The sequence below is a fragment of the Scyliorhinus torazame genome, unplaced genomic scaffold (genome assembly GCF_047496885.1).
Source record: "Scyliorhinus torazame isolate Kashiwa2021f unplaced genomic scaffold, sScyTor2.1 scaffold_703, whole genome shotgun sequence".
Taxonomy (NCBI): Eukaryota; Metazoa; Chordata; class Chondrichthyes; order Carcharhiniformes; family Scyliorhinidae; genus Scyliorhinus; species Scyliorhinus torazame.
Genome location: NW_027308430.1, coordinates 80,967 through 105,230, shown reverse-complemented (window position 1 = coordinate 105,230; position 24,264 = coordinate 80,967). Strand labels below are relative to the sequence as shown.

General features: G+C 57.0%; 1 protein-coding gene across 1 annotated transcript in view; it reads right to left on the bottom strand.

Moving 5' to 3' along the window:
* Positions 1–268: 268 nt before the first annotated feature.
* LOC140406603 (scavenger receptor cysteine-rich domain-containing protein DMBT1-like) overlaps positions 269–24,264 on the bottom strand; it is a gene marked incomplete at both ends in the record, with an annotated part of 102,839 nt that continues 78,843 nt past the window's right edge. The window contains 2 exons of the mRNA XM_072494601.1: positions 269–559; positions 17,091–17,396. Coding sequence (XP_072350702.1) covers positions 269–559; positions 17,091–17,396 — 597 coding nt within the window. The remainder of the gene's footprint in view (positions 560–17,090; positions 17,397–24,264) is intronic.

The following is a 24,264-nucleotide window of genomic DNA, read 5'->3' as shown; positions in this document are numbered from 1 at the left end:
GGCAACATACCTTCCGGGAGTCTCGCTCGCGACCACAGAATCTCCTATCTATTCCCCTAACCATTGAATCTCCTACAACTATTGCTTTACTATTCTCCCCCATTCCCTTCTGGGACCCTGGAGCTGTGAAGCAACAGTGCTAACCACTGTGCTACTGTGCTGCACATATCTCTGATATTTGATCTTGGAAAAACCCACTATGTTTCACTAGGTATATAAATGCTCAGTTGATAATCGACTGTTGAAGGATTTGTGATGTCCCACCTACCCCTGGAAGGCACATGGAGAGTTTTGCTATGCGCTGATATAAACCTGCGTCCCGATACCGACACCTGGTACTGGCAGGTGTAATTCCCCGGATTGTGGTCGGGGAGGCGGAAGTACACTGCTCGCCCTCTGCCGAAGGTGCTCTTAGTCTCGGTGTAGTTCGCATCGCCGACTTTGTACAAATAGAACCGCCCTCCTTGGTGAGGAGTAGCGATGGAGCAAGTGGCTTCAGTTTCCAGAGGGTATGTTGGAGATGATCGAAGAAACGAAAATTGCGGCGTTGGCAGATCATCTGAAACATAGAAACAGCAAAAATATTTTTGCAAGTCTTGGGTCATAAAACATCACATCCAGTTCATACGTCCACAGTTGACTGTAGTTTTAGATATGGACCCAGAAAGGTGCAAACAAATCATGTCAAAATATGGAGGGATAAATTGTGCACAGTGTCGCGAGTGTGGTGTAACCGAGGGATATGGAGGCCGGACCTGTGCACAGTGCTCCCAGTGTGGTCTAACTGAGGGATATGGAGACCGGAACTGTACACAGTGCTCCCAGTGAGGTCTAACCGAGGGATACGGAGACCAGGACAGTGCACAGTGTCCCGAGTGTGGTGTAACCGAGGGATACGGAGACCAGGACAGTGCACAGTGCTCCCAGTGTGGTCTAACCGAGGTATACGGAGACCAGGACAGTGCACAGTGCTCCCAGTGTGGTCTAACCGAGGGATATGGAGACCGGGACAGTGCACAGTGTCGCGAGTGTGGTGTAACCGAGGGATATGGAGGCCGGACCTGTGCACAGTGCTCCCAGTGAGGTCTAACCGAGGGATACGGAGACCGGGACAGTGCACAGTGTCCCGAGTGTGGTGTAACCAAGGGATACGGAGACCGGGACAGTGCACAGTGTCCCGAGTGTGGTCTAACCGAGGGATATGGAGACCGGAACTGTGCACAGTGCTCCCAGTGTGGTCTAACCGAGGGATATGGAGAACGGGACAGTGCACAGTGCTCACAGTGTGGTGTAACCGAGGGATACGGAGACCAGGACAGTGCACAGTGTCCCGAGTGTGGTGTAACCGAGGAATATGGAGACCAGGACAGTGCACAGTGCTCCCAGTGTGGTCTAACTGAGGGATATGGAGACCGGGACAGTGCATAGTGCTCCTAGTGTGGTCTAACCGAGGGATACGGAGACCAGGACAGTGCACAGTGCTCCCAGTGTGGTCTAACTGAGGGATATGGAGACCGGGACAGTGCATAGTGCTCCCAGTGTGGTGTAACCGAGGGATATGGAGACCGGGACAGTGCACAGTGCACCCAGTGTGGTCTAACCGAGGGATATGGAGACCAGGACTGTGCGCAGTGCACCCAGTGTGGTCTAACCGAGGGATACGGAGACCAGGACAGTGCATAGTGCCCCCAGTGTGGTGTAACAGAGGGATATGGAGACCGGGACAGTGCACAGTGCTCCCAGTGTGGTCTAACCGAGGGATATGGAGATCGGAACTGTGCACAGTGCTCCCAGTGTGGTCTAACCGAGGGATATGGAGGCCGGAACTGTGCACAGTGCTCCCAGTGTGGTCTAACCGAGGGATACGGAGACCAGGACAGTGCACAGTGCACCCAGTGTGGTCTAACCGAGGGAAATGGAGACCGGGACAGTGCACAGTGCTCCCAGTGTGGTCTAACCGAGGGATATGGAGACCGGAACTGTGCACAGTGCTCCCAGTGTGGTCTAACCGAGGGATACGGAGACCGGGACAGTGCACAGTGCTCCCAGTGTGGTCTAACTGAGGGATATGGGGACCGGAACTGTGCACAGTGTTCCGAGTGTGGTCTAACCGAGGGATACGGAGACCGGGACAGTGCACAGTGCTCCCAGTGTGGTCTAACCGAGGGATATGGAGACCGGGACAGTGCACAGTGTCCCGAGTGTAGGTCTAACCGAGGGATACGGAGACTGGGACAGTGCACAGTGCTCCCAGTGTGGTCTAACCGAGGGATACGGAGACCGGAACTGTGCACGGTGCTCCCAGTGTGGTGTAACCGAGGGGTACGGAGACCGGGACAGTGCACAGTGTCCCGAGTGTCGTGTAACCGAGGGATACGGAGACCGGGACGGTGCACAGTGCTCCCAGTGTGGTCTAACCGAGGGATACGGAGACCGGGACTGTGCACAGTGTCCCGAGTGTGGTGTAACCGAGGGATACGGAGACCGGGATAGTGCACAGTGCTCCCAGTGAGGTCTAACCGAGGGATACGGAGACCGGGACAGTGCACAGTGTCCCGAGTGTGGTGTAACCAAGGGATACGGAGACCGGAACTGTGCACAGTGCTCCCAGTGTGGTCTAACCGAGGGATATGGAGACCGGGACAGTGCACAGTGCTCACAGTGTGGTGTAACCGAGGGATACGGAGACCAGGACAGTGCACAGTGTCCCGAGTGTGGTGTAACCGAGGGATATGGAGACCAGGACAGTGCACAGAGCTCCCAGTGTGGTCTAACTGAGGGATATGGAGACCGGGACAGTGCATAGTGCTCCTAGTGTGGTCTAACCGAGGGATACGGAGACCAGGACAGTGCACAGTGCTCCCAGTGTGGTCTAACTGAGGGATATGGAGACCGGGACAGTGCATAGTGCTCCCAGTGTGGTGTAACCGAGGGATATGGAGACCGGGACAGTGCACAGTGCACCCAGTGTGGTCTAACCGAGGGATATGGAGACCAGGACTGTGCGCAGTGCACCCAGTGTGGTCTAACCGAGGGATACGGAGACCAGGACAGTGCATAGTGCCCCCAGTGTGGTGTAACAGAGGGATATGGAGACCGGGACAGTGCACAGTGCTCCCAGTGTGGTCTAACCGAGGGATATGGAGATCGGAACTGTGCACAGTGCTCCCAGTGTGGTCTAACCGAAGGATATGGAGGCCGGAACTGTGCACAGTGCTCCCAGTGTGGTCTAACCGAGGGATACAGAGACCAGGACAGTGCACAGTGCACCCAGTGTGGTCTAACCGAGGGATATGGAGACCGGGACAGTGCACAGTGCTCCCAGTGTGGTCTAACCGAGGGATATGGAGACCGGAACTGTGCACAGTGCTCCCAGTGAGGTCTAACCGAGGGATACGGAGACCGGGACAGTGCACAGTGCTCCCAGTGTGGTCTAACTGAGGGATATGGGGACCGGAACTGTGCACAGTGTTCCGAGTGTGGTCTAACCGAGGGATACGGAGACCGGGACAGTGCACAGTGCTCCCAGTGTGGTCTAACCGAGGGATATGGAGACCGGGACAGTGCACAGTGTCCCGAGTGTAGGTCTAACCGAGGGATACGGAGACTGGGACAGTGCACAGTGCTCCCAGTGTGGTCTAACCGAGGGATACGGAGACCGGAACTGTGCACGGTGCTCCCAGTGTGGTGTAACCGAGGGGTACGGAGACCGGGACAGTGCACAGTGTCCCGAGTGTCGTGTAACCGAGGGATACGGAGACCGGGACGGTGCACAGTGCTCCCAGTGTGGTCTAACCGAGGGATACGGAGACCGGGACTGTGCACAGTGTCCCGAGTGTGGTGTAACCGAGGGATACGGAGACCGGGATAGTGCACAGTGCTCCCAGTGAGGTCTAACCGAGGGATACGGAGACCGGGACAGTGCACAGTGTCCCGAGTGTGGTGTAACCGAGGGATATGGAGACCAGGACAGTGCACAGTGCTCCCAGTGTGGTCTAACTGAGGGATATGGAGACCGGGACAGTGCATAGTGCTCCTAGTGTGGTCTAACCGAGGGATACGGAGACCAGGACAGTGCACAGTGCTCCCAGTGTGGTCTAACTGAGGGATATGGAGACCGGGACAGTGCATAGTGCTCCCAGTGTGGTGTAACCGAGGGATATGGAGACCGGGACAGTGCACAGTGCACCCAGTGTGGTCTAACCGAGGGATATGGAGACCAGGACTGTGCGCAGTGCACCCAGTGTGGTCTAACCGAGGGATACGGAGACCAGGACAGTGCATAGTGCCCCCAGTGTGGTGTAACAGAGGGATATGGAGACCGGGACAGTGCACAGTGCTCCCAGTGTGGTCTAACCGAGGGATATGGAGATCGGAACTGTGCACAGTGCTCCCAGTATGGTCTAACCGAGGGATATGGAGGCCGGAACTGTGCACAGTGCTCCCAGTGTGGTCTAACCGAGGGATACGGAGACCAGGACAGTGCACAGTGCACCCAGTGTGGTCTAACCGAGGGATATGGAGACCGAGACAGTGCACAGTGCTCCCAGTGTGGTCTAACCGAGGGATATGGAGACCGGAACTGTGCACAGTGCTCCCAGTGTGGTCTAACCGAGGGATACGGAGACCGGGACAGTGCACAGTGCTCCCAGTGTGGTCTAACTGAGGGATATGGGGACCGGAACTGTGCACAGTGTTCCGAGTGTGGTCTAACCGAGGGATACGCAGACCGGGACAGTGCACAGTGCTCCCAGTGTGGTCTAACCGAGGGATATGGAGACCGGGACAGTGCACAGTGTCCCGAGTGTAGGTCTAACCGAGGGATACGGAGACTGGGACAGTGCACAGTGCTCCCAGTGTGGTCTAACCGAGGGATACGGAGACCGGAACTGTGCACGGTGCTCCCAGTGTGGTGTAACCGAGGGGTACGGAGACCGGGACAGTGCACAGTGTCCCGAGTGTGGTGTAACCGAGGGATACAGAGACCGGGACGGTGCACAGTGCTCCCAGTGTGGTCTAACCGAGGGATACGGAGACCGGGACTGTGCACAGTGTCCCGAGTGTGGTGTAACCGAGGGATACGGAGACCAGGATAGTGCACAGTGCTCCCAGTGAGGTCTAACCGAGGGATACGGAGACCGGGACAGTGCACAGTGTCCCGAGTGTGGTGTAACCGAGGGATACGGAGACTGGGACAGTGCACACTGCTCACAGTGTGGTGTAACCGAGGGGTACGGAGACCGGGACAGTGCACAGTGTCCCGAGTGTGGTGTAACCGAGGGATACGGAGACTGGGACAGTGCACAGTGTCCCGAGTGTGGTGTAACCGAGGGATACGGAGACCGGGACAGTGCACAGTGTCCCGAGTGTGGTGTAACCGAGGGATACGGAGACCGGAACAGTGCACAGTGTCTCGAGTGTGGTCTAACCGAGGGATACGGAGACCGGGACAGTGCACAGTGCTCCCAGTGTGGTCTAACTGAGGGACACAGAGACCGGAACTGTGCACAGTGTCCCGAGTATGGTGTAACCGAGGGATACGGAGACCGGAACTGTGCACAGTGCTCCCAGTGTGGTCTAACCGAGGGATACGGATACTGGAAATGTGCGCAGTGCTCCCAGTGTGGTGTAACCGAGGGATATGGAGACCGAAACTGTGCACAGTGCTCCCAGTGTGGGTCTAACAGAGGGATACGGAGACCGGAACTGTGCACAGTGCTCCCAGTGTGGTCTAACTGAGGGATATGGAGACCGGAACTGTGCACAGTGCTCCCAGTGTGGTCTAACTGAGGGATATGGAGACCAGAACTCTGCACAGTGCTCCCAGTGTGGTCGAACCGAGGGATATGGAGACCAGAACTGTACACAGTGCACCCAGTGTGGTCTAACTGAGGGATATGGCGACCAGAACTGTGCACAGTGATCCCAGTGTTGTCAAACTGAGGGATATGGAGACCAGACCTGTGCACAGTGCTCCCAGTGTAGTCTAACCGAGGGATATGGAGACCGGAACTGTGCACAGTGCTCCCAGTGTGGTCTAACTGAGGGATACGGAGACCAGAACTGTGCACAGTGCTCCCAGTTAGGTCTTACTTAGGGATATGGCGACCGGAACTGTGCACAGTGCTCCCAGTTTGGTCTTACTTAGGGATATGGCGACCAGAACTGTGCACAGTGCTCCCAGTGTGGTCTAGCTGAGGGATATCGAGACTAGAACTGTGTACAGTGCTCCCAGTGTGGTCTAACCGAGGGATACGGAGACCGGAACTGTGCACAGTGCTCCAGGTGTGGTCAAACCGATGTATATGGAGACCAGACCTGTGCACAGTGCTCCCAGTGTGGTCTAACCGAGGGACATGGAGACTGGGACAGTGCACAGTGCTCCCAGTGTGGTCTCACCGAGGGATACGGTGACTGGGACAGTGCACAGTGCTCCCAGTGTGGTCTAACCGAGGGATACGGAGACCGGAACTGTGCACAGTGCTCCCTGTGTGGTCTAACCGAGGGATAGGTAGACCGGAACTGTGCACAGCGCTCCCAGTTTGGTCTAACCGAGGGATACGGAGACCGGAACTGTGCACAGTGCTCCCAGTGTGGTCTAACTGAGGGATATGGAGACCGGAACTGTGCACAGTGCTCCCAGTGTGGTCTAACTGAGGGATACGGAGACTGGGACTGTGCACAGTGCTCCCAGTGTGGTCTGACTGAGGGATACGGAGACCGGAACTGTGCACAGTGCTCCCAGTGTGGTCTAACCGAGGGATATGGAGACCGGAACTGTGCACAGTGCTCCCAGTGTGGTCTAACTGAGGGATATGGAGACCGGAACTGTGCACAGTGCTCCCAGTGTGGTCTAACTGAGGGATACGGAGACTGGAACTGTGCACAGTGCTCCCAGTGTGGTCTAACTGAGGGATACGGAGACTGGGACTGTGCACAGTGCTCCCAGTGTGGTCTAACTGAGGGATACGGTTGACCGGAACTGTGCATAGTGTACAGTTACTGTCACTGTTCCCATCAAAATAAATCACCTTCCATTTCCCTAAATTGAATTTTGTTCTCTAATTTTTATTCCTTCATGCAAGATTGCTATCAGCTTTCTCAACTTTCAATAACACTGAAATGTATGCTCCACAATGTCCACTATCCCCATGGACACAAGTCAGGAGTGTGAGGGAAACTCTCCACTTGCCTGGGTGAGCGCAGCTCCAACAAAACTCGAGACGCCCGACGCGACTTCCGGTTGCGGCGATGACCAGCTCAGCCGCACGTTTCGGCGGCTCCAGCTCGAACGGACCTTCGGGCTCTTTTAAGGGCCCCAACGTGGAATTTTTTTGCGACTTAACCCGGTGTGGGGTGAGGCAACAGGGAGTCCCCCCCCCAGCGAAAAAGAAAAATATCGGCGGCAGCGGCCAGATCGCGAAGAATCCTCGAGGGCAGCGGCAGAAGGAAGAAAGGAGCAAGATGGTGTCGGAGGGAGCCCAGGCGACATGGGGACCGGACCAGGACGAATTTTTAAGACGGTGTGTGGAGCTGCTAAAAAAGGAGGTGCTGGCCCCGATGCTACAGGCAATCGAGGGGCTTAAAGAGACACAAAAGGCCCAGGAGTTAGAGCTCCGTGCGGTGGAGCAGAAGGTAACGGACAACGAGGACGAGACCCTGGGCCTGGCGGTCAAAATGCAGACGCACGAGGCGCTCCATAAGAAGTGCATCGAAAGGATTGAAGTCCTGGAAAATAGATCACGGAGAAAGAACCTCCGGATCCTGGGTCTCCCCGAGGGAGTGGAAGGAGCGGACGGCGGGGCTTACGCGAGCACGATGCTACGCTCGCTAATGGGAGCTGAGGCCCCCTCGGGCCCCTTGGAAGTGGAAGGGGCCCACCGGGTCCCTGCGAGGAGACCAAAGGCTGGAGAACCACCTAGGGCGATGATCGTGCGATTTCACCGCTTCAATGATAGAGAGGTGGTTCTGAGATGGGCCAAGAAGGTACGAAGTACCAGATGGGAGAATGCGGTGATACGAGTGTATCAGGATTGGGGTGCGGAGGTGGCGAGAAGGAGGGCGAGTTTCAATCGAGCCAAGGAGGTGCTGCACAAGAGGAAAGTGAAGTTCGGGATGTTGCAGCCGGCGCGACTGTAGGTCACGCACCAGAAGAGGCATCACTATTTCGAAACGGCGGAAGAAGCATGGACCTTCATTAAAAACGAGAAACTGGACCAGAACTGAGGGACTGATGTTGGAGGGGAAACGACAATGCTGATGTATAGAGAGATGGAAATTGGGGAGGGGGGACATTGAGAAATGTGGGCGCAGGTGGGGAGGGAAGAAGAGACACAGGCGGGGGATGGGGAATGGGAACGGGGCTGTAGGGGGAGCTGCGCCATGGGGGGGGCGGATGGTTCTAGTGAGCGTGGGATTTCTTTTTCTCTTTCCCGCGTCAGAAAGATGATGGCGGGAAGATAGGCGCAAGGAGGATGGGAGTCCCTCACACGGGGGGGTCAAGGAGAGAGCGTGAGAAGCCGGGGTCAGCTGACTTTGGAAGCAATATAGGGGGAGGAATCATGCTAGATGGGGATGGGGGGGGGGGTGGGGGGACAACTGGGCTGCTGCTGCGGAGATCGAAAGGGAGCTGGTAAGAGAAAAGGTGGTCGGGGCGGGAATGCGCTGCCTGGGGGATGGGTGGGTGCGCCGAACCGGGACGTGGGACTGGCCCAGAGAGGGTGATGGCTAGTCGACAGGGGAGGGGGGCGGGCAGCCCCCCAGTCCGGCTGATCACGTGGAACGTGAGAGGCCTAAATGGGCCGATTAAGAGGGCCCGAGTGCTCGCGCACTTAAAGGGACTGAAGGCAGACGTGGCCGTGCTTCAGGAGACGCATCTGAAGGTGGCGGATCAGGTTAGGTTAAGGAAAGGATGGGTGGGACAGGTGTTCCACTCAGGGCTGGACGCAAAGAGTAGAGGGGTGGCCATATTGGTGGGGAAACGGGTGTCGTTCGAGGCTAGCGGACAGCGGGGGCAGATATGTGATGGTGAGTGGCAGACTGGAGGGAATGGAGGTCGTGCTGGTCAACGTATATGCCCCGAACTGGGATGGTGCGGGATTTATGAAGCGGATGCTGGGACGCATCCCGGACCTGGAGGTAGGAAACCTGGTAATGGGGGGGGGGGGGGACTTCAATACCGTGCTGGACCCAGGATTAGATAGATCTAGATCCAGGACCGGAAGAAGGCCGGCAGCGGCCAAGGTGCTTAGGGGGTTTATGGACCAAATGGGGGGAGTAGATCCGTGGAGATTTGCTAGGCCGCTGGCCAAAGAGTTCTCCTTTTTCTCCCATGTCCATAAGGTATACTCCCGGATAGATTTCTTCGTTCTGGGAAGGTCACTGATTTTGAGGGTGGAAGGAACGGAGTACTCGGCCATAGCTGTTTCAGACCACGCCCCACATTGGGTGGATCTGGAACTAGGAGAGGAGAGGGAACAGCGTCCACTCTGGCGACTGGATGTGGGATTATTGGCGGATGAGGGAGTCTGCGGAAGAGTGCGGGGATGTATGATTAGAGGAATGGCAGGGAAGGGAGTGCAATGTTCCTCCTGCAGGATGTTGGTGAGGGATGCAGTTAGTGTCCCTGCTAATTTTACCTGCAGGAAGTGCTGCCATCTACAGCTCCTCCAAGACCGAGTTAGGGAACTGGAGCTGGAGTTGGAAGAACTTCGGATCATTCGGGAGGCAGAGGGGGTCATAGATAGCAGCTTCAGGGAATTAGTTACACCAAAGATTGGAGATAGATGGGTAACTGTAAGAGGGACGGGGAAAAAGCAGTCAGTGCAGGGATCCCCTGCGGTCGTTCCCCTGAGAAACAAGTATACCGCTTTGGATACTTGTGGGGGGGGACTTACCAGGGGTAAGCCATGGGGTACGAGCCTCTGGCACGGAGTCTGTCCCTGTTGCTCAGAAGGGAAGGGGGGAGAGGAGCAGAGCATTAGTAATTGGGGACTCTATAGTCAGGGGCACAGATAGGAGATTTTGTGGGAGCGTGAGAGACTCACGTTTGGTATGTTGCCTCCCAGGTGCAAGGGTACGTGATGTCTCGGATCGTGTTTTTCGGGTCCTTAGGGGGGAGGGGGAGCAGCCCCAAGTCGTGGTCCACATTGGCACTAACGACATAGGTAGGAAAGGGGACAAGGATGTCAGGCAGGCTTTCAGGGAGCTAGGATGGAAGCTCAGAACTAGAACAAACAGAGTTGTTATCTCTGGGTTGTTGCCCGTGCCACGTGATAGTGAGATGAGGAATAGGGAGAGAGAGCATTTAAACACGTGGCTACAGGGATGGTGCAGGCGGGAGGGATTCAGATTTCTGGATAACTGGGGCTCTTTCTGGGGAAGGTGGGACCTCTACAGACAGGATGGTCTACATCTGAACCTGAGGGGCACAAATATCCTGGGGGGGAGATTTGTTAGTGCTCTTTGGGGGGGGTTTAAACTAATGCAGCAGGGGCATGGGAACCTGGATTGTAGTTTTAGGGTAAGGGAGAATGAGAGTATAGAGGTCAGGGGCACAGATTTGACATCGCAGGAGGGGGCCAGTGTTCAGGTGGGTGGTTTGAAGTGTGTCTACTTCAATGCCAGGAGTATACGAAACAAGGTAGGGGAACTGGCAGCATGGGTTGGTACCTGGGACTTCGATGTTGTGGCCATTTCGGAGACATGGATAGAGCAGGGACAGGAATGGATGTTGCAGGTTCCGGGGTTTAGGTGTTTTAGTAAGCTCAGAGAAGGAGGCAAAAGAGGGGGAGGTGTGGCGCTGCTAGTCAAGAGCAGTATTACGGTGGCGGAGAGGATGCTAGATGGGGACTCTTCTTTCGAGGTAGTATGGGCTGAAGTTAGAAACAGGAAAGGAGAGGTCACCCTGTTGGGAGTTTTTTATAGGCCTCCTAATAGTTCTAGGGATGTAGAGGAAAGGATGGCGAAGATGATTCTGGATATGAGCGAAAGTAACAGGGTAGTTATTATGGGAGACTTTAACTTTCCAAATATTGACTGGAAAAGATATAGTTCGAGTACAATAGATGGGTCGTTTTTTGTACAGTGTGTGCAGGAGGGTTTCCTGAAACAATATGTTGACAGGCCAACAAGAGGCGAGGCCATGTTGGGTTTGGTTTTGGGTAATGAACCAGGCCAGGTGTTGGATTTGGAGGTAGGAGAGCAATTTGGGGACAGTGACCACAATTCGGTGACGTTTACGTTAATGATGGAAAGGGATAAGTATACACCGCAGGGCAAGAGTTATAGCTGGGGGAAGGGCAATTATGATGCCATTAGACGTGACTTGGGGGGGATAAGGTGGAGAAGTAGGCTGCAAGTGTTGGGCACACTGGATAAGTGGGGCTTGTTCAAGGATCAGCTACAGCGTGTTCTTGATAAGTATGTACCGGTCAGACAGGGAGGAAGGCGTCGAGCGAGGGAACCGTGGTTTACCAAGGAAGTGGAATCTCTTGTTAAGAGGAAGAAGGAGGCCTATGTGAAGATGAAGTGAGAAGTTTCAGTTGGGGCGATGGATAGTTACAAGGTAGCGAGGAAGGATCTAAAGAGAGAGCTAAGACGAGCAAGGAGGGGACATGAGAAGTATTTGGCAGGAAGGATCAAGGAAAACCCAAAAGCTTTCTACAGGTATGCCAGGAATAAAAGAATGACTAGGGAAAGAGTAGGACCAGTCAAGGACAGGGATGGGAAGTTGTGTGTGGAGTCTGAAGAGATAGGCGAGATACTAAATGAATATTTTTCGTCAGTATTCACTCAAGAAAAAGATAATGTTGTGGAGGAGAATGCTGAGCCTCAGGCTAATAGAATAGATGGCATTGAGGTGCGTAGGGAAGAGGTGTTGGCAATTCTGGACAGGCTGAAAATAGATAAGTCCCCGGGACCTGATGGGATTTATCCTAGGATTCTCTGGGAGGCCAGGGAAGAGATTGCTGGACCATTGGCTTTGATTTTTATGTCATCATTGGCTACAGGAATAGTGCCAGAGGACTGGAGGACAGCAAATGTGGTCCCTTTGTTCAAAAAGGGGAGCAGAGACAACCCCAGCAACTATAGACCGGTGAGCCTCACGTCTGTAGTGGGTAAAGTCTTGGAGGGGATTATAAGAGACAAGATTTATAATCATCTAGATAGGAATAATATGACCAGGGATAGTCAGCATGGCTTTGTGAAGGGTAGGTCATGCCTCACAAACCTTATTGAGTTCTTTGAGAAGGTGACTGAACAGGTAGACGAGGGTAGAGCAGTTGATGTGGTGTATATGGATTTCAGCAAAGCGTTTGATAAGGTTCCCCACGGTAGGCTATTGCAAAAAATACGGAGGCTGGGGATTGAGGGTGATTTAGAGATGTGGATCAGAAATTGGCTAGCTGAAAGAAGACAGAGGGTGGTGGTTGATGGGAAATGTTCAGAATGGAGTTCAGTCACAAGTGGAGAACCACAAGGATCTGTTCTGGGGCCGTTGCTGTTTGTCATTTTTATCAATGACCTAGAGGAAGGCGCAGAAGGGTGGGTGAGTAAATTTGCAGACGATACTAAAGTCGGTGGTGTTGTCGATAGTGTGGTAGGATGTAGCAGGTTACAGAGGGATATAGATAAGCTGCAGAGCTGGGCTGAGAGGTGGCAAATGGAGTTTAATGTGGAGAAGTGTGAGGTGATTCACTTTGGAAGGAATAACAGGAATGCGGAATATTTGGCTAATGGTAAAGTTCTTGAAAGTGTGGATGAGCAGAGGGATCTAGGTGTCCATGTACATAGATCCCTGAAAGTTGCCACCCAGGTTGATAGGGTTGTGAAGAAGGCCTATGGAGTATTGAGTTCCGGAGTCAGGAGGTCATGTTGCAGCTGTACAGAACTCTGGTACGGCCGCATTTGGAGTATTGCGTACAGTTCTGGTCACCGCATTATAGGAAGGACGTGGAGGCTTTGGAGCGGGTGCAGAGGAGATTTACCAGGATGTTGCCTGGTATGGAGGGAAAATCTTATGAGGAAAGGCTGATGGACTTGAGGTTGTTTTCGTTGGAGAGCAGAAGGTTAAGAGGAGACTTAATAGAGGCATACAAAATGATCAGGGGGTTGGATAGGGTGGACAGTGAGAGACTTCTCCCGCGGATGGATATGGCTGGCACGAGGGGACACAGCTTTAAACTGAGGGGTAATAGATATAGGACAGAGGTCAGAGGTAGGTTCTTTACGCAAAGAGTAGTGAGGCCGTGGAATGCCCTACCTGCTACAGTAGTGAACTCGCCAACATTGAGGGCATTTAAAAGTTTATTGGATAAACATATGGATGATAATGGTATAGTGTAGGTTAGATGGCTTTTGTTTCGGTGCAACATCGTGGGCCGAAGGGCCTGTACTGCGCTGTATTGTTCTATGTTCTATGTTCTATGTATCGAAAGGTACCTGGAGGCCAACGGTGATGGGGAGGTCCGAGTGGGGGAGTATGGGAAGCGCTGAAGGTGGTGGTCAGGGGAGAGTTGATCTCCATCAGGGCTCACAAGGGGAAAATAGGCCAAAGAAAGGGAAAAATTACTGGGGGAGATTCTGAGGGTAGATAAAAAATATGCGGAGGCCCCGGACGAAGGACTATACAGGGAGAGGCGACGACTCCAGACGGAGTTCGACCTGCTGACCACAGGGAGGGCAGAGGCACAGTGGAGGAAGGCACAGGGGATGAGACATGAATATGGGGAAAAGGCGAGTCGCCTGTTGGCCCACCAGCTTCGAAAGAGGACAGCGGCGAGGGAGATAGAGGGAGTTATGGATGAAACGGGAGCCAGGAAATGGAGAGGGGTGGTTAGAGGGGGAGAGGAACACCGAGTGTCACTCTACGCGGATGACCTACTGCTGTATGTGGCGGATCCAGTGGGGGGGATGACAGAGGTCATGCAGATATTGAGGGAGTTTGGAGATTTTTCGGGATATAGGCTTAACATGGGAAAGAGTGAGCTTTCCGTGATACACCCTGGGGACCAGAGTAGAGGGATAGATGGCCTACCGCTAAGGAGAGTGGAAAGAAACTTCCGATACCTGGGGATTCAGATAGCCAGGGGCTGGGGAACCTTACACAGACTCAATCTGACTCAGCTGGTGGAGCAAATGGAAGAGGATTTCAAAAGGTGGGACATGCAGCCGCTGTCACTGGCGGGCAGAGTGCAGGCGATTAAGATGATGGTCCTCCCGAGGTTCCTATTTGTGTTCCAATGTCTCCCTATACTGATCACTAAGGCCTTTTTCAAAAAAATAGATAGGAGCATCATGAGCTTCGTGTGGGCAGGGAAGGTCCCGAGGGTAAGGAGGGGGTTCCTGCAACGTCACAGAGACAGAGGGGGACTGGCGTTGCCGAATTTGGGCGACTACTACTGGGCCGCCAACGTGGCGATGATCCGTAAATGGATGATAGAGGGAGAGGGGGCGGTGTGGAAAAGGCTGGAGATGGCGTCCTGTAAAGGAACGAGCTTAAAAGCGCTGGTGACGGCGCCACTACCGCTCTCACCAAAAAGGTTTACCACAAACCCAGTGGTGGCGGCAACATTAAGTATCTGGGGGCAATGGAGGCGACAGAGGGGTGTGCTGGGAGCCTCGGTGTGGTCCCCGATCAGGAACAACCATAGGTTTGCCCCAGGGAGGCTGGACGGAGGGTTCCAGAGCTGGTACCGGGCAGGAGGTGGTGGAAGCAGGGACGATAGTGACATTTAAGGGGCATCTTGACAAATACATGAATAGGATGGGAATAGAGGGATACGGACCCAGGAAGTGTAGAAGATTGTAGTTTAGTCGGGCAGTATGGTCGGCACGGGCTTGGAGGGCCGAAGGGCCTGTTCCTGTGCTGTACATTTCTTTGTTGTTCTTTGTAGGAATCAGGAGAGTGGGAGACTTATTTATAGATGGGACGTTTGCGAGTTTGGGAGCGCTAGAGGAAAAGTATGAGCTGCCCCAGGGAAATATCTTTAGGTATATGCAGGTGAGAGCGTTCACGAGACAACAGGTGAGGGAATTTCCGCTGCTCCCAACACAAGGGATCCAGGACAGGGTGCTTTCGGGGTTGTGGGTCGGGGAGGGCAAAGTGTCCGAAATACACCGGGAGATGGGAGAAGAGGGGGAGGAGCTGGTGGGCGAACTGAAGGGAAAATGGGAAGAAGAGCTCGGGGAGGAGATTGAGGAGGGTTTGTGGGCTGATGCCCTAAGCAGGGTAAATTCCTCTTCCTCGGGTGCCAGGCTTAGCCTGGTCCAATTTAAGGTGCTGCATAGAGCACACATAACGGGAGCGAGGTTGAGCAGGTTCTTCGGAGTGGAGCACAAGTGTGGGAGGTGCGGGGGAAGCCCGGCGAACCACACACATATGTTTTGGTCATGCCCGGCACTGGAGGGGTTTTGGAGGGGAGTGGCGGGAGTGATCTCGAAGGTGGTGGGGGTCCGGATCAAGCCAGGCTGGGGGTTAGCTATATTTGGAGTTGCGGATGAGCCGGGAGTGCAGGAGGCGAAAGAGGCCGATATCGTGGCCTTTGCGTCCCTGGTAGCCCGGCGAAGGATTTTACTCATGTGGAAGGAAGTGACCCCCGGACTGGAGGCCTGGGTAAACGATATGGCGGGGTTCATAAAACTGGAGCGGATGAAGTTTGCGCTGAGAGGATCGGCTCAGGGGTTCACCAGGTGGTGGCAACCGTTCCTCGACTATCTAGCGGAACGTTAGGGGGAAGATAGATGGCCAGCAGCAGCCCAGAGGGGGGGGGGGGGGGGGGGGGGGGGGGGGCGGGGGGGGGGGGGGGGTAAATTGCTTGTGCTCTAGATGGGGAGAGGGGGTGGGGGGAGCATTACTTCGTGTTATTTGGTTAGTTTACTATATTATTTAAACAATGTTATATATCGATTATCATGTTACCGTTTTTGTTGATTTGTAAGGGGAAAAATTGTGTTTGAAAACTTTAATAAAATATATATTTTTTAAAAAAGAAGCTCGACACCATCCAGGACAAAGCAGCCCCGCTTGATCGCTCCCCTTCCACAAACATTCACTCCCCCCCCCCCCGACGCACAGGGCCAGCCGTGTGTCCCATCTACAAGATGCCCTGCAGCAACGCACCAATAATATAATATCATGAGCAGGATGTAGAGGGCCGGACAATACACGGACTAAAGGTGACGGAGGGGAATGGAGAAATTGAGGCAAGGAGGGGGGACGAGTAGTTGGAGGGAGAAAGGCGATCGAGCAGGTGAGAATCTGGAGTTGGAATATTTCTAATTTGCGTGGCATCACCTTGAATATATTGAAATGTTGCTCAGAAGATTACAGCGAGTCACTGGGAAAGTTAACAATGTTATTGTTTATTGGGGGGGAATTGAATATAAAAGTCGGGAGGATGTGCTTCAGTTGTCCAGGGCATTGGGGAGAGCACATCTGGAGGAGTGTGGACAGAATCCGTCTCCTTATTGAAGGAAAGATGTAAATGTGTTGGAATCAGTTCCCAGAAGGTTTCCTGGACTAACACCAGGAATGGGCGGGATTTCCCCTGAGGAAAGGATGGAGAGGTTGGGATTGTGTCCGCTGGAGTTTATCAGACTGAGAGGAGACTTGGTCCAAACCTTTCAGAGGCTGAGGGGTGTTGACAGGGTGGATGTGGAGAGGATGTTTCCTCGTCTGGAACAATCTAGAACGAGGGGGTTAGAAATAAAGGGGACGTCCATTTCTAACGGAGAAGAGGAGAATTTAATTCCCTCAGGGAGCGGCGAGTCTCTGGAATTCTCTTCCTCAAAAGCGGGAGCAGAATCTGGGAATATCATTGAGGCAGAGCCGGAGAGATTGATCATTGACGAGGGGGGTGAAAGGTTATTGGGAGGGTCGGCAGGAATGTGGGGTCGAGGTTACAGTCAGGTCAGCCATGATTGTACTGAATAGCACAGCAGTTGAGGGGCTGAGCGCCCTGCTCCTCATTCCGACGTTAGTATTGGCAGGCTGAAGCAAAAGGGAAATGCGTGTGGCAGGGAAATTGGCCGCTAACTCGGGGATGGGTGAGTGGGAGAGGAAGGGAGGGAGACCCGGAACAGTTTACCTGTCACGATGACCGACACCACGTTGCTGAACATTGAGGGCACCAGCCTCCCGGCGATCACCAGTGTGTACCGGCAGCTGTAGTTGGTGACGGAGGTCACCATCAGGTTGGTGAGGGTGAAGGTGAAGCTGCTGCCAGAATGGGTGAAATTGGCCTCCGAGACGTAGCCGCCCTCCCGGATGGAATGCAGCTGGAAGTGTCTGCCGGTGCGGTAAAGAGGGGTGCGGCAATGCAACTGGGCTTCCTCGCCCACCAGGAACCCGCTCGATCGATCCGAGGACAGCAGCGTCGGCTGGGGAGGCTGCTCTGAAAAACAGAGAGGGACGGGGCAGGGGCGATAAGCGGAATGACGGCTTGGACGCACTCTCGCGAACGCTCGCTCTCCCTCCCGCCGTTACCCCCCCCACCCACACCCCGGCACCACCCCCACCTCAGAAACCCTGCGGGGTCTGTCCCGCCGAGGGAGGCAGCAGCAGACGGTCGCCAACGTTGTCCCAATATTTAAAAGACAGGGAGCGAGGGAAGGACCACTGGTCAGGAAGGAACTCTGAGAGGCAGATCGACCTGCATTGGGATGGACACGGACCGACTCGCTGGATTAACCCCTTCAGGGGATGGGGACCGACCATTTATTCCTCATTCCTAATTGCCCCATGAACTGGGTAACGTGCTCGCCTTTTTCTGAGGGGGCGTTTCAGAGACCCCACATCGCTGTGGGTCTGGAGTCACGTGGAGGCCAGGCCGGGTAAGGGCGGCAGATTTCCGTCCCTAAAGGACATTAGTGACCCAGAAGGGTTTTTACAACAATCGACAACGGTCTCCATCAGAGTTCAAATTGCAGATTTATTACTGAATTCAAATTGAAACCCATCCCCGTGCTGGGATTCGACTCTGAGTCCCCAGAGCAGGATCCGGGGTCTCCGGATTCCCAGTCCAGTGGCTATACCAGGGCCCAGCCCCTTCCCATTCCTGGAATTCCCAGTCTCCAACCGGCAGGCAGGCCGGGAACCTCCACGCAAGGCGGTGAGTGGGGTGAGCGTGGGGGTGAGGGTTAGGGTGGGGGGGGGGTGAGGGAGGGTTTAAGGGTGGCAGGGATGTGGGGGGTGAGGGGAGATGAGGGGGGCAGTGAGGGGGGTGAGGGGAGGGTGAGGCGGGAGGGGGGGTGAGACGGGTGGGGGGTGAGGGGGGCGGTGGGGCGGGTGGTTGGGGGGTTGAGGGAGAGGGTGAGGGGATCAGGCGGATGGGAGGGTGAGGGGGCGGTGGGGGTGGTGAGCAGGGAGTGAGGGGGGAGTGAGGGGGGTGTTGTCGGTGAGGGGGGGTGTTGACGGTGAGGAGGGGTGTTGACGGTGAGGGAGGGGTGTTGACGGTGAGGGGGGTGTTGACGGTGAGGGAGGGGTGTTGACGGTGAGGGAGGGGTGTTGACTGTGAGGGGGGGGTGTTGACGGTGAGGGGGGGTGTTGACGGTGAGGGGGGTGTTGACGGTGAGGGGGTGTTGACAGTGAGGGGGGTGTTGACGGTGAGGGGGTGTTGACGGTGAGGGGGTGTTGATGGTGAGGGGGGGTGTTGACGGTGAGGGGGGGTGTTGACGGTGACGGGGGGTGTTGACGGTGAGGGAGGGGTGTTGACGGTGAGGGGGGGGTGTTGACGGTGAGGGGGGGTGTTGACGGTGAGGGGGTGTTGACGGTGAGGGGGTGTTGATGGTGAGGGGGGGTGTTGACGGTGAGGGGGGGTGTTGACGGTGACGGGGGGTGTTGACGGTGAGGGAGGGGTGTTGACGGTGAGGGGGGGGTGTTGACGGTGAGGGGGGGTGTTGACGGTGAGGGAGGGGTGTTGACGGTGAGGGGAGGTGTTGACAGTGAGGGGGGGTGTTGACGGTGAGGGAGGGGTGTTGACGGTGAGGGAGGGGTGTTGACGGTGAGGGGAGGTGTTGACAGTGAGGGGGGTGTTGACGGTGAGGGGGTGTTGACGGTGAGGGGGGGTGTGTTGATGGTGAGGGGGGTGTTGACGGTGAGGGGGGGTGTTGACGTTGAGGGGGGGGTGTTGACGGTGAGGGGGTTGTTGACGGTGAGGGGGTGTTGACGTTGAGGGGGGGGTGTTGACGGTGAGGGGGTGTTGACAGTGAGGGGGGTGTTGACGGTGAGGGGGGTGTTGACGGTGAGGGGGGTGTTGACGGTGAGGGAGGGGTGTTGACGGTGAGGGGAGGTGTTGACAGTGAGGGGGGTGTGGACAGTGAGGGGGGTGTTGACGGTGAGGGGGGTGTTGACGGTGAGGGGGGTGTTGACGGTGAGGGAGGGGTGTTGACAGTGAGGGGGGTGTTGACAGTGAGGGGGGTGTTGACGGTGAGGGGGGGTGTTGACGGTGAGGGGGGGTGTTGACAGTGAGGGGAGTGTTGACGGTGAGGGGGGTGTTGACAGTGGGGGGGGTGTTGACAGTGAGGGGGAGTGTTGACGGTGAGGGAGGGGTGTTGACGGTAAAGGGGGGTGTTGACAGTGGGGGGGGTGTTGACGGTGAGGGAGGGGTGTTGACAGTGAGGGGGGTGTTGACAGTGAGGGGGGTGTTGACGGTGAGGGGGGGTGTTGACGGTGAGGGGGGGTGTTGACAGTGAGGGGAGTGTTGACGGTGAGGGGGGTGTTGACAGTGGGGGGGGTGTTGACAGTGGGGGGGAGTGTTGACGGTGAGGGAGGGGTGTTGACGGTGAGGGGGTGTTGACAGTGGGGGGGGGTGTTGACGGTAAGGGGGGGTGTTGACGGTGAGGGGGGTGTTGACGGTGAGGGGGGTGTTGACGGTGAGGGGGGGTGTTGACGGTGAGGGAGGGGTGTTGACGGTGAGGGAGGTGTTGACGGTGAGGGGGGGGTGTTGACGTTGAGGGGAGTGTTGACGGTGAGGGGAGTGTTGACGGTGAGGGGGGTGGTGTTGACGGTGAGGGGGGGTGTTGACGGTGAGGGGGGGTGTTGACAGTGGGGGGGGTGTTGACGGTGGGGGGGGTGGTGTTGACGGTGAGTGGGGTGTTGACAGTGAGGGGAGTGTTGACGGTGAGGGGGGTGTTGACAGTGAGGGGGGTGTTGACGGTGGGGGGGGTGGTGTTGACGGTGAGGGGGGTGTTGACAGTGAGGGGAGTGTTGACGGTGAGGGGAGTGTTGACGGTGAGGGGGGGTGTTGACGGTGAGGGGGGGTGTTGACAGTGAGCGGGGGTGTTGACGGTGAGGGGGGGTGTTGACAGTGAGGGGAGTGTTGATGGTGAGGGGGGTGTTGACAGTGAGGGGGGTGTTGACGGTGAGGGGAGTGTTGACGGTGAGGGGGGGTGTTGACGGTGAGGGGGGTGTTGACGGTGAGGGGGGTGTTGACGGTGAGGGAGGGGTGTTGACGGTGAGGGGAGTGTTGACGGTGAGGGGGGTGGTGTTGACGGTGAAGGGAATGTTGACGGTGAGGGGGGTGGTGTTGACGTTGAGGGGAGTGTTGACGGTGAGGGGGCTGTTGACGGTGAGGGCGGTGTTGACGGTGAGGGGGGTGTTGACGGTGAGGGGGGGTGTTGACGCTGAGGGGGGTGTTGACAGTGAGGGAGGGGTGTTGACGGTGAGGGGAGTTTTGACGGTGAGGGGGATGTTGACGGTGAGGGGGGCTGTTGACAGTGAGGCGGGTGTTGACGGTGAGGGGGGGGTGTTGACAGTGAGGGGGGTGTTGACGGTGTGGGGGGGTGTTGACGGTGAGGGGGGTGTTGACGGTGAGGGGGGGTGTTGACGGTGAGGGGGTGTTGACGGTGAGGGGGGTGTTGACAGTAAGGGGGTGGTGTTGACGGTGAGGGGGGGTGTTGACGGTGAGGGGGGTGTTGACGGTGAGGGGGGTGTTGACGGTGAGGGGGGTGTTGACGGTGAGGGAGGGGTGTTGACGGTGAGGGGAGGTGTTGACAGTGAGGGGGGTGTGGACAGTGAGGGGGGTGTTGACGGTGAGGAGGGGTGTTGACGGTGAGGGGGGTGTTGACGGTGAGGGGGGTGTTGACGGTGAGGGAGGGGTGTTGACAGTGAGGGGGGTGTTGACAGTGAGGGGGGTGTTGACGGTGAGGGGGGGTGTTGACGGTGAGGGGGGGTGTTGACAGTGGGGGGGGTGTTGACAGTGAGGGGGAGTGTTGACGGTGAGGGAGGGGTGTTGACGGTAAAGGGGGGTGTTGACAGTGGGGGGGTTGTTGACGGTGAGGGGGGGTGTTGACGGTGAGGGGGGTGTTGACGGTGAGGGGGGGTGTTGACGGTGAGGGGGGGTGTTGACGGTGAGGGAGGGGTGTTGACGGTGAGGGGGGTGTTGACGGTGAGGGAGGGGTGTTGACGGTGAGGGGGGGGGTGTTGACGGTGAGGGAGGGTGTTGACGGTGAGGGGGGTGTTGACGGTGAGGGGGGGTGTTGACGGTGAGGGAGGGGTGTTGACGGTGAGGGAGGTGTTGACGGTGAGGGGGAGTGTTGACGGTGAGGGGAGTGTTGATGGTGAGGAGGGGTGTTGACAGTGGGGGGGTGTTGACAGTGGGGGGGGGGGTGTTGACGGCGAGGGGGGTGGTGTTGACGGTGAGGGGGGTGTTGACGGTGAGGGGAGTGTTGACAGTGAGGGGGGGTGTTGACGGTGAGGGGGGGTGTTGACGTTGAGGGGAGTGTTGACGGTGAGGGGAGTGTTGACGGTGAGGGGGGTGGTGTTGACGGTGAGGGGGGGTGTTGACGGTGAGGGGGGGTGTTGACAGTGGGGGGGGTGTTGACGGTGGGGGGGGGTGGTGTTGACGGTGAGGGGGGTGTTGACAGTGAGGGGAGTGTTGACGGTGAGGGGGGTGTTGACAGTGAGGGGAGTGTTGACGGTGAGGGGGGGTGTTGACGGTGAGGGGGGGTGTTGACGGTGAGGGGAGTGTTGACGGTGAGGGGGGGTGTTGACGGTGAGGGGGGGTGTTGACAGTGAGCGGGGGTGTTGACAGTGAGGGGGGTGTTGACGGTGAGGGGGGGTGTTGACGGTGAGGGGGGGTGTTGACGGTGAGGGGGGTGTTGACGGTGAGGGGAGTGTTGACGGTGAGGGGGGGTGTTGACGGTGAGGGGGGTGTTGACGGTGAGGGGGGTGTTGACGGTGAGGGGAGTGCTGACAGTGAGGGGAGTGTTGACGGTGAGGGGGGTGGTGTTGACGGTGAAGGGAATGTTGACGGTGAGGGGGGTGGTGTTGACGTTGAGGGGAGTGTTGACGGTGAGGGGGCTGTTGACGGTGAGGGCGGTGTTGACGGTGAGGGGGGGTGTTGACAGTGAGGGAGGGGTGTTGACGGTGAGGGGAGTTTTGACGGTGAGGGGGATGTTGACGGTGAGGGGGGGGTGTTGACAGTGAGGGGTGGTGTTGACGGTGAGGGGGGGTGTTGACGGTGAGGGGTGGTGTTGACGGTGAGGGGGGGTGTTGACAGTGAGGGGGGGTGTTGACAGTGAGGGGGGGTGTTGACGGTGTGGGGGGGTGTTGACGGTGAGGGGGGGTGTTGACGTTGAGGGGAGTGTTGACGGTGAGGGATGTGTTGACGGTGAGGGGGGGTGTTGACGGTGAGGGGGGGTGTTGACGGTGAGGGGGGTGTTGACGGTGAGGGGGGGTGTTGACGGTGAGGGGGGGTGTTGACAGTGAGGGGGGTGTTGACGGTGAGGGGGGGTGTTGACAGTGAGGGGGGTGTTGACGGTGAGGGGGGGTGTTGACGGTGAGGGGGGGTGTTGAAGGTGAGGGGGGTGTTGACGGTGAGGGGGGTGTTGACAGTGAGGGGGGGTGTTGACGGTGAGGGGAGTGTTGACGGTGAGGGGGGATGTTGACAGTGAGGGGGGTGTTGACAGTGAGGGGGGTGTTGACGGTGAGGGGGGTGTTGATGGTGAGGGGTGGTGTTGACGGTGAGGGGGGGTGTTGACAGTGAGGGGGGGGTGTTGACGGTGAGGGAGGGGTGTTGACGGTGAGGGGGGGTGTTGATGGTGAGGGGGTGTATACGGTGAGGGGGGTGTTGACGGTGAGGGGGGTGTTGACGGTGAGGGGGGTGTTGACAGTGAGGGGGGTGTTGACGGTGAGGGGGGGTGTTGACGGTGAGGGGGGGTGTTGACGGTGAGGGGAGTGTTGACGGTGAGGGGGGGTGTTGACGGTGAGGGGGGTGTTGACGCTGAGGGGGAGTGTTGACGGTGAGGGGGGGTGTTGACAGTGAGGGGGGTGTTGACGGTGAGGGGGGGTGTTGACAGTGAGGGGGGTGTTGACGGTGAGGGGGGTGTTGACGGTGAGGGGTGTGTTGACGGTGAGGGGGGTGTTGACGCTGAGGGGGAGTGTTGACGGTGAGGGGGGTGTTGACGCTGAGGGTGGGTGTTGACAGTGAGGGTGGTGTTGACGCTGAGGGGATGTTGACAGTGAGGGGGGTGTTGACAGTGAGGGGGGGTGTTGACGGTGAGGGGGGTGTTGATGGTGAGGGGGTGTTGACGGTGAGGGGGGGGTGTTGATGGTGAGGGGGTGTTGACAGTGAGGGGGGTGTTGACAGTGAGGGGGGGTGTTGACGTTGAGGGGGGGGGTGTTGACGGTGAGGGGGGGTGTTGATGGTGAGGGGGGGTGTTGATGGTGAGGGGGGGGTGTTGACGGTGAGGGGGGTGTTGACGCTGAGGGGGAGTGTTGACGGTGAGGGGGGGTGTTGACAGTGAGGGGGGGTGTTGATGGTGAGGGGGGGGTGTTGATGGTGAGGGGGGGTGTTGACGCTGAGGGGGAGTGTTGACGGTGAGGGGGGTGTTGACGCTGAGGGGGAGTGTTGACGGTGAGGGGGGGTGTTGACAGTGAGGGGGGGTGTTGACGGTGAGGGGTGTGTTGACGGTGAGGGGGGTGTTGACGCTGAGGGGGGTGTTGACGGTGAGGGGGTGTTGACGGTGAGGGGGGGTGTTGACGGTGAGGGGTGTGTTGACGGTGAGGGGGGGGTGTTGACAGTGAGGGGGGGTGTTGACGGTGAGGGGGTGTGTTGACGGTGAGGGGGGTGTTGACGGTGAAGGGGTTGTTGACGGTGAGGGGGGGTGTTGACAGTGAGGGGGGTGTTGACGGTGAGGGGGGGTGTTGACGCTGAGGGGGAGTGTTGACGGTGAGGGGGGGGGTGTTGACAGTGAGGGGGGGTGTTGACAGTGAGGGGGGGTGTTGACGGTGAGGGGGGTGTTGACGGTGAGGGGGGGTGT